Source organism: Larimichthys crocea, unplaced genomic scaffold (assembly GCF_000972845.2).
Source record: "Larimichthys crocea isolate SSNF unplaced genomic scaffold, L_crocea_2.0 scaffold81497, whole genome shotgun sequence".
Classification (NCBI taxonomy): domain Eukaryota; kingdom Metazoa; phylum Chordata; class Actinopteri; family Sciaenidae; genus Larimichthys; species Larimichthys crocea.
Genome location: NW_020860738.1, coordinates 1 through 9,100, shown reverse-complemented (window position 1 = coordinate 9,100; position 9,100 = coordinate 1). Strand labels below are relative to the sequence as shown.

General features: G+C 44.5%; 1 protein-coding gene across 3 annotated transcripts; it reads right to left on the bottom strand.

Moving 5' to 3' along the window:
* Positions 1-3,857: 3,857 nt before the first annotated feature.
* On the bottom strand, positions 3,858-9,054 carry LOC104936059 (glycerol-3-phosphate acyltransferase 3). 3 transcript variants are annotated; one of them, XM_027277021.1, is made up of 10 exons: positions 8,868-8,904; positions 8,684-8,750; positions 8,551-8,591; positions 5,755-6,025; positions 5,235-5,309; positions 5,070-5,159; positions 4,886-4,979; positions 4,687-4,802; positions 4,370-4,425; positions 3,858-4,291 (listed from the first exon to the last, which is right to left on the bottom strand). In XM_027277021.1, exons 3-10 carry the CDS (start codon positions 8,561-8,563, stop codon positions 4,134-4,136), a joined length of 873 nt encoding a protein of 290 aa, XP_027132822.1. In that variant the 5' UTR covers positions 8,564-8,591; positions 8,684-8,750; positions 8,868-8,904; the 3' UTR covers positions 3,858-4,133. The 3 variants fall into 3 exon arrangements, with proteins under 3 accessions (XP_027132822.1, XP_027132821.1, XP_027132823.1); XM_027277020.1 differs by lacking the exon at positions 8,551-8,591 and having other exon boundaries at positions 8,868-9,054; XM_027277022.1 differs by lacking the exon at positions 8,868-8,904 and having other exon boundaries at positions 8,551-8,588; positions 8,684-8,726.
* Positions 9,055-9,100: the final 46 nt, after the last annotated feature.

Sequence of the window (9,100 nt, the reverse complement as noted above, 5' to 3'; positions counted from 1 at the left end):
CTTATGACATGCAGCAGCACAGAGACTTTAAGTTACAGTTAGTCAAAGGCAGCTGAGGTTGCCGAGCAACCAGGGTCAAGAGAAGGTCCGAGCAAATCTAAATCTGCAGCTGTGCTTGTCTGCTGTGTGAGGGAATGCTGAGAGACACATGAAAATCTCCTAAATGAAAAGCACCATAAAACTAGTGGAAACTATGACAAACAGGTATAGGTGGTATCAAAAACGCCAAAACGGGACGTGAGCATCCTATCTTGTCGCCCATGTGAATGCTTATTTCAGTGTTGGCGTGAAGTAAATTTAAAAACTGTGACCTGGGAGACGCGGCGAAAGAACAGGTTTTTGCCCCTTGCTCCTTTGGAATTTCTCCTTCCAATTTTACATGGGAGGAGGTAGGCTGGGGCTGTCGGTGGCGTGATCCGGGCAATCCGTGCTCTCCCGCCAAAACTATCAGTCTGACCGTTCAGCCGTGATATTTCGCCGCGTTTAGCCCACGAATTTTCCTACGTTTCTATTGTAGCAATTATTTTCTGTGAGTGACATTTGTGGCCACAGAGCCGTTTTGCAAATTGTATTTTTGCAAACTGTTTCTCTCCTCTCCACTCTAGCTCTGGAACATTCTACCAATACACCCCATTGTTGTAAACTTTGCCGTGGTTTTTGGGTGAAATAAACTCGCTTGGTGACCTATTAACTCGCTCGCTAGCTTACATCGATCCTAACTAGCCAGTTAACATGTTGATAATCTAATGTTAGCCAACACGAGCCCCTAAAGTAAAGCTAGCCTCAGTAGCATCATTAGCTAGCTGTTGCAAACGCGTGCTTCTTCTTCTCGTTACGGACGCTCGTTTTCGGCGACGCGTTCTTGGAACAGCGGGCAAAATACAACATGGTCAGTTACCTGCTCAGACTGATGACCAGCGGCCATCGTGGTTGTTACGTGTGGTACCCTCCCCCCTGACCCATCAGGTCCGCAAAGTCTGGAAGCTCGCACTGGGAGCTTAATGATAATCGCCTTAACCTGCTACCGTCTGTGTCTGTTCAATTATGTTGAAACTAACAGGAAGTGATCATCTATGACTGATTGGGAGGTCATGTGACCTAAACCCATGTCTCTGGTTTCACTGAGTTCATGTGACCCAAAGAAATGAACCTAACACTGGATCGGGTATATCGTGTACTGTGTACTGTTTGTGTGTACGTCTGTCCGGTGTGTGTAATTGTGTACTCTTTGTGTACTGTGATACTGTGTGTGTACTGTGTGACCGGTACTGTGTGTTGTATTTGTGTGTACTGTAGTTTGTACTGGTGTCGTGTGTACTGTGTGTTGTACTGTTGCTGTTTTGTATGTGTGTACGTTGTGCTTGTACGTGTGTGTACTGTGTGTGTTTGTACTGTATGTGTACTGTGGTTTTTACTGTGGGTACTGTTGGTGTTTTTGACTGTTATGTACTCTGTTGTGTTGTACTCTGTGGTGTACTCGTTGTGTGTACTCTGTGTGAACTCTGTGTGTGTACTGTGTTGTACTCTTGGAACTCTGTGTGTGTACTCTGTGTGTACTCTGTCTGAACTCTGTGGTTGTACTGTGTGTGCTTGCAGACGATGATTGAGGATGCAGCTCAGTTTGCTACTTACCGAGGAAATCTGCGATTGCCTCATCACAGGAGGTCTGCTGGACCTGCATGGTGGAGGACTTCCACTGGTACTCAGATGCTTACTTCATTATCACTTCACTTAGAGGACCCGTATGAAGTACTTGTCCTACTTTTCAGGGCACTGAGGACTGAAAAGAGGAAAAAGGGTGAAGGAATTCGTTACAAAAGACAGAGAGCAGCACGAAGAAGACGCCTGCATCATAGCCGGACACAACGGCCTGTAGACACATCCTGGAGCGTCTCTGGAAGTCCTCCAGACCCTGGAGTCCCTGGACGTACTGGATGGTCTGGAAAGTCCTGGAATAGTACTGGGAGGTCCTGGATGTCCTGGACGGTCAGCAGGTTTGTTGAGACAATCCTCTGTCTCTGTTGTGAACCTGGATCACAAATCCGCATCGACAAATTAAACTCTGATTTTTAAAGTCGCAGCGGCGAGTTCCACCAGCAGGATGAGCATGAGGACAACCACCGGAGGCTGAAGAGCTGTGAGGAGACAACCTGGCTTCCTTCTTCTGCTTCTTTTAAAAGTTTGTTTGTTTTCCTGTCTGTTGTCTTCTGTCCTGTTTGTTTTCTGTTTGTTTCTTTCTGTCTGTTTGTTTTCGTATGTTTGTTTTCTGTCTTGTTTGTTTTTGTTTGTTTCTTTTATGTTGTTTTTTTCTGTCGTTTGTTCTCTGTTTGTTTGTTCTGTCTGGTTTGTTTTTGTTTGTTGTTTTTTCTGTCTGTTTGTTTCTGTTGTTTCTTTTCTGGTTTGTTTTTGTCTTCTGTCTTGTTTGTTTTCTGTCTGTTGGCTTTTCGTTTTGTTTCTTTCTGTCTGTTTCACTTCTGTCATTGTGTTCTGTTTGTTTTGTTTCTTTGTTTGTTTTCTGTTTGTTTCTTCTGTTTGTTTGTTTTCTTGTTGTTCATTTTATTTTTTATCTTTATCACACATCAAAACTTTTGTCTTAATAAACTGCCTTTTTTTTTCTGTTGTTGTTTTTTTTTGTTCTCAAATTATTTAAAAATGTCTGACAACGACAGAGACAGAAAACTGCAAAAAAAACATAATTAACAAAATTCAAACACATGACGTGGTTTCTAAGCTGTGGGTCGAGCCCGGGGGCAGAAGGTCGCAGAGCGAGTGTGAGCCGCGTCACTGCTGGTTGTTTATTCAGCTTTATAATAATTCCATGACATATATAATATATATACATACTGCTACTATACATTAATACGATATTATAAAATATGATATCTAAATGCTGAATATATAAAATTTTAAAAGGATTGGCTTTCTCTGTAAGTCGCTTTGGATATGATAATAATTGTATAGAATTAAAAGCGCCCCATGTAAGCAATGTAATTTTGTAATGTAATAAAATAAATTCTAATAAATGAAAAGGAGCAGCAGACGAAGAAAGGAAGGAGAAAAAATTAAATGAACTGATAAACATGAAACATTATTTACATTAACTTATTACTGATGGACACAAAGCCTATTATCTACAAGGATGATGTTCCTCATCAGATTACAGTAAGACTAATTTTACATTTTATTTTAAAAACATTTAAAACGGAGTTTTGGACTTCCTCTAACCATAACATTTAAAAATTAACAAAGACACAAAAGTACACACAGACCTGTGTAAGTTACTTCATGTTATAATACCTACAGTATTACAATCTACTTAAGTATCAAACGTATGACGAAAATAATACATGTACTGATAAATCTTTATCTTTATCAATGAAATGTTATTTATGTTGTTTAGTGTTTTAAAGCTGTCAGCTGTTGGTCGTCATTTTTTTAATTGTTCAATTCCATTTTTTTTACAGTGTGGTTCTGCTGTGGATCCATCCGTTATTTCATTTACTATCTAAATTAAAGTTACCTTCCGTTTCTCTCACGCTAGTAATATGTACTTCGTTACTCTCTCCCTGCGGCCCGCGTTTTTTCACACCTCCCATTTTCTTTCATGCTTTTATTTTCACGCCGTGCCGTTCATCGCGAATTTTTTTTTTTCCAACTTCCACCTGTTTGCTTCTCCCATTTATCCCGGAATTTTTCCCACCATACACCCAAGCCTCTTTCTTTTCACCGCCGACTGCTGTTTCCATTGGCCCTTCTGCTGCATCCACCTCCTAGCTCTGTAACAACTGCTTCAGTTTACCTCTTGCCGCTTTCCCCACCGCTTCAAACCCTGCGGGGGGACCCCCTTAAACTAATGTCTGTCAGACACACTCTACATTTATTTACACAGTTTAGAGTTAAGGATCGATGTAGCTTAGCAAGCTAGTTAACTAGTATTTAGCTTACAATACCTAGTTAAGGATTAGCTAGCTAGTTTGCTCTGTAGCAAAATGTTAGCTAACTTATTAGCATAGATTACTTAGCTAGCTGGCTAGCATTTTTGCTAACATTAACTTTTAGACAAGCTAACATGTAGCTAACACGTAGCATATCTATGTAAAGGAAGTGGACCGTACTGACTGAGGCTTGCTCAACTATGATTGGAGCAGAGAGTGATAAGGGGCGGGTCGTGGAATTGGACATAATCTGATTGGTTGTTTTTTCACCTTGATTGTCACTGGGTAGATCGTCCCTCCGATTTCAAAACTTCCCTTTTTGAACATCATGACCGACGTGTTGTTGATACAAGTTCCTGTTCAAGACAGACACGAGTTATGCAACCATGAAACCACCATCATCACCATCACCATCATCACCGCGGCGCTCTGACCTTCAGGAAATATCAGGATGGGCAGTTTGGTCTTGGCTGCGACGTGAGCTCTGAGCCTGCAGACAGGAAGACATGTTCATGAGTCATCATGGATGTTGTCATGACGACGTGCTGAATATCCTCTTTCTTTAGACCGCTGAAGCCTCAGGTGAACTTCACATGAACTGTCAGCACATTCAAAGCAGAACTCTCAACGAGATGTCATGTGACCACAGTCATACTGTAAACATTAACGTGTTCTCGTCAGCTGACATCCTGTAAGAACACGAAACACGCTGTGACAGCTAAAGCTAACAGACACCTGCAGTTCGCCTCACCTGCTCGTCACAGCGTGCCGATCTTTCATCTCCGACCTCTCAAACCAAACATGAGGACATGACCTCACCATGGACCTCTGGATGACCCCCATCAGACCTCCATGGATCTGACCCACCTGTGGACGACACAGCGGTGACATCACCACACGCAAACAGCTGAAGGACGAGACAGCCCCCCACACCTGTCGCCAACACTCACCATAGCGTAGCAGCCGTCGTTGGCCAGAATCACCACATCGATGGGCGTGGTGTGGTTGGCGACACAGATTCCTCCTTTCTGAGGTTTGTTTTCTCTAGAGGGGAAACAGGAAGTGACGATGCTTCGTTAGCAGCTGCGGCGTGAAGATAAATGAAAGAAGGCGCACCGAGCCGAGCGGACCCACCTGTTGTGGTAATGGATGGTGGCCGACAGGCCTCTGGCACAGATCCTGTAGCAGGTCAGGTGGACCAGCTCGCTCAGCCAGTTCTTCGCACTGATCAACAGAAAATAAACAATCATAAAGACGCCAAAACAGGACACGAGCTCTGCGCTGTGGATCGTTCGGTACCTGCTCTCAGGCAGAAATCCAACCAGAACCGTTCCGATGACGAGCCACGAGAGGCCGATGATGGCCAAAGTGATCCTGCAGGACGACGACAGAGTTCATCATCATGTTGATGCTACGCTAACTAATAATCAGGTGAATGATGCCTGTCATTCACGAATGTTAGCTCGGTTTGTTAGCTGCTGTCAGCTAACGTTACATGAGTTTGTTAGCTGCTGTTAGCTCATGTTAGCTGGGTTTGTTAGCAGCTGTTAGCAGCACAGGGTAGTGTTAGTGTTTGTACCACAGGCGTTTTGGACCACTGCAGGGGAATACTGACGGAGAGCGGAGCCAGTGTCGTGCCAGAACTGGAGCTGGACCATACATTAGTATCAGTAGTTAGTAAGTGGGACGCTGTGGTCCATGAGGTAAAGTTATGTCGGATCAAGTCGTAACAGACTGGACCAGATGACTCCTTTTAACATAAAGGAGGTGTGATCCTCCTCAAGCTCACAGCTGATTGGCTGCTTCGCCTCACACTGACCTCAGAGGGAAGAGGACGCAGTAGCGTACAAAGACGCCGATGCCCCAGATGATGGTGAGGCGGAGGCTGATGTAGCGGAAGTTCTGGTTGGTCCGGGTGAGGAGGTTCCAGGAGGCCAGCTCCTCAGAGGAGAAGCGCTGGGTCACCTGGTCGTCCACAATGCTCTCCACACCTTTCATGTAGAAGTAGAAGGCGTCGCTCAGAGCGAACTCGCCTCCCGACAGCTGCCCCACCTCCTCCTCCATGGAGCCCCCCGCTCGCTCAATGATCCCTGGGACACAATCACAGGACTGTGGCTTACAACCAGACCAACACAGACACATACGTTTGAGGTATGTGCACCAGGGGCGCTGAAGAGTTCATTTAAACACACAGATCTGAGTTCAGTGTATGAAGCAGCTAGAACCAACAACACGCAACAAAACGCAACGTAAGGCAATGTATCGTAACGGAACGTAATGCAAGTCAATGTAACATAATGTAACGTAACACAGCGTAACCTAAGTTAATGTAATGTAAGTTAACGCAATGTAACGTGCCAGAAATTAACGTAACACGATGTAATGTAATGTAACGGAAGTTAACGTAACGTAATGCAGTCAGGGACTGGCCTTGAGTCGCTCGATTCTCTCACAGTACATATGTTTCCACAGTAGAAATCATTGTGTCGTGCTCTATGGTGGATAAACACAGATATGTGTCTGATGATGATGATGATCCACTCCTGAAATCTCCATGATGAATAAAAGCATTGTGTCTGATGGTCACCTTCTTGTTTCTGATGGTCACCTCCTTGTTTCTGATGGTCACCTCCTTGTTTCTGATGGTCACCTCCTTGTTTCTGATGGTCACCTCCTTGTTTCTGATGGTCACCTCCTTGTTTCTGATGGTCACCTCCTTGTTTCTGATGGTCACCTCCTTGTTTCTGATGGTCACCTCCTTGTTTCTGATGGTCACCTCCTTGTTTCTGATGGTCACCTCCTTGTTTCTGATGGTCACCTCCTTGTTTCTGATGGTCACCTCCTTGTTTCTGATGGTCACCTCCTTGTTTCTGATGGTCACCTCCTTGTTTCTGATGGTCACCTCCTTGTTTCTGATGGTCACCTCCTTGTTTCTGATGGTCACCTCCTTGTTTCTGATGGTCACCTCCTTGTTTCTGATGGTCACCTCCTTGTTTCTGATGGTCACCTCCTTGTTTCTGATGGTCACCTCCTTGTTTCTGATGGTCACCTCCTTGTTTCTGATGGTCACCTCCTTGTTTCTGATGGTCACCTCCTTGTTTCTGATGGTCACCTCCTTGTTTCTGATGGTCACCTCCTTGTTTCTGATGGTCACCTCCTTGTTTCTGATGGTCACCTCCTTGTTTCTGATGGTCACCTCCTTGTTTCTGATGGTCACCTCCTTGTTTCTGATGGTCACCTCCTTGTTTCTGATGGTCACCTCCTTGTTTCTGATGGTCACCTCCTTGTTTCTGATGGTCACCTCCTTGTTTCTGATGGTCACCTCCTTGTTTCTGATGGTCACCTCCTTGTTTCTGATGGTCACCTCCTTGTTTCTGATGGTCACCTCCTTGTTTCTGATGGTCACCTCCTTGTTTCTGATGGTCACCTCCTTGTCTGATGGTCACCTTCTTGTTTCTGATGGTCACCTCCTTGTTTCTGATGGTCACCTCCTTGTTTCTGATGGTCACCTCCTTGTTTCTGATGGTCATCTCCTTGTTTCTGATGGTCACCTCCTTGTCTGATGGTCACCTTCTTGTTTCTGATGGTCACCTTCTTGTTTCTGATGGTCACCTCCTTGTCTAATGAGGTCAGTTTGGTTCATGTAGAAACATCAGACCTCTGTTGTTTAAAAGAGGTTAAAGGAGGTGCAGCAGAGGGGCAGCAGGAGGTTGAGGCCGCTGACCTCTCCTTAATGTACAGCTTTGTTTCTAATCTGCAGGATGACGGAGGCCCCGTGGTTAAAGCTGGTCACATGACCCTGTACACACTAATGTAATGTGAACATGCAGACATGACACAGTGTGTTTGGACACCAGGCTGCTGTTTGACTAAACTTGTGCAATCAGCTGTTGCATCATCATCCTGAGACAAGCTGCCAGATGCTGGAACTGACCAATGGGAAGCCTCCATACAGTCCGACACTCGGGGCGTCACATGATCTGTGTCTGCAGTTGAAACAAACCCTCATACAGAAAAACACAGTGTCCTGAGAGGAAAAGCAGCTGCTGCTTCACTGTAAACTCCAAATGCTGAAAACTTTAACTCTCTGTAAACTTTAACTCACTGTAAACTTCAACTCACTGTAAACTTTAACTCACTGTAAACTTTAACTCTCTGTAAACTTCAGCTCACTGTAAACTTTAACTCACTGTATACTTCAGCTCACTGTAAACTTTAACTCTCTGTAAACTTTAACTCACTGTAAACTTTAGCTCACTGTAAACTTTAACTCTCTGTAAACTTTAACTCTCTGTGAACTTCAGCTCACTGTAAACTTTAACTCTCTGTAAACTTTAACTCACTGTAAACTTCAGCTCACTGTAAACTTTAACTCACTGTAAACTTTAACTCACTGTAAACTTCAGCTCTCTGTAAACTTTAACTCACTGTAAACTTCAGCTCACTGTAAACTTTAACTCTCTGTAAACTTTAACTCTCTGTAAACTTTAACTCTCTGTAAACTTTAGCTCACTGTAAACTTTAACTCACTGTAAACTTTAACTCACTGTAAACTTTAACTCTCTGTAAACTTCAGCTCACTGTAAACTTTAACTCACTGTAAACTTTAACTCACTGTGTTTTAACATGTCCAGGAATCAGGAAGCAGCTGGTCTGCTAGTTTTGGGGAAAGGATAACAGAGCTGACTGATAATATAAGGAAACAGAACTCTACTTCCTGTTTGATGCAGGCTTTAATCTGGACTCACCGTTGGGCAGAGGTACCGGTACATCAGGCTGCTCCTGCCGTCCTCTTTGGATCCGTAACGTGGCCCACTGCAGAGAAGACAACCTCTGACACGCTTGAGACAACCTCTGACACGCTGCCTCCTGCCATCATTTCATCACATGTGAAGTCTAGAGGAGTGACGGCACGCCGTCTGTGTCACTTACCTCCAGGATGTGGACCAGGATCTGGATGTAGACGCCCGTGACCCCCAGAGAGAGGCCGAACATGGCCGGGAGCATGATGAGGAACACCACCACAAACATCCACACCTGGAAAACACCTACAGCCACGCCCCACAGGTCCTCCATGTCTGACAGGTCTGAGGTCAGCTCATCATCTGCAAACAGGACAAACACCAGAGTCCTTTTTACTACCCACAACAACCAACCACGACCCA

Bases quoted from the DNA above. Each gene is read 5' to 3' on its own strand.
- LOC104936059 (XM_027277020.1), bottom strand. From the start codon at position 9,011: ATGGAGGACCTGTGGGGCGTGGCTGTAGGTGTTTTCCAGGTGTGGATG. The intron at 8,751-8,867 runs GTAAGTGACACA...TCTTCTCTGCAG, and splicing joins TCCTGGTCCACATCCTGGAG to TGGGCCACGTTACGGATCCA. The intron at 5,160-5,234 runs GTACCGAACGAT...TCTGTTGATCAG, and splicing joins GGATTTCTGCCTGAGAGCAG to TGCGAAGAACTGGCTGAGCG.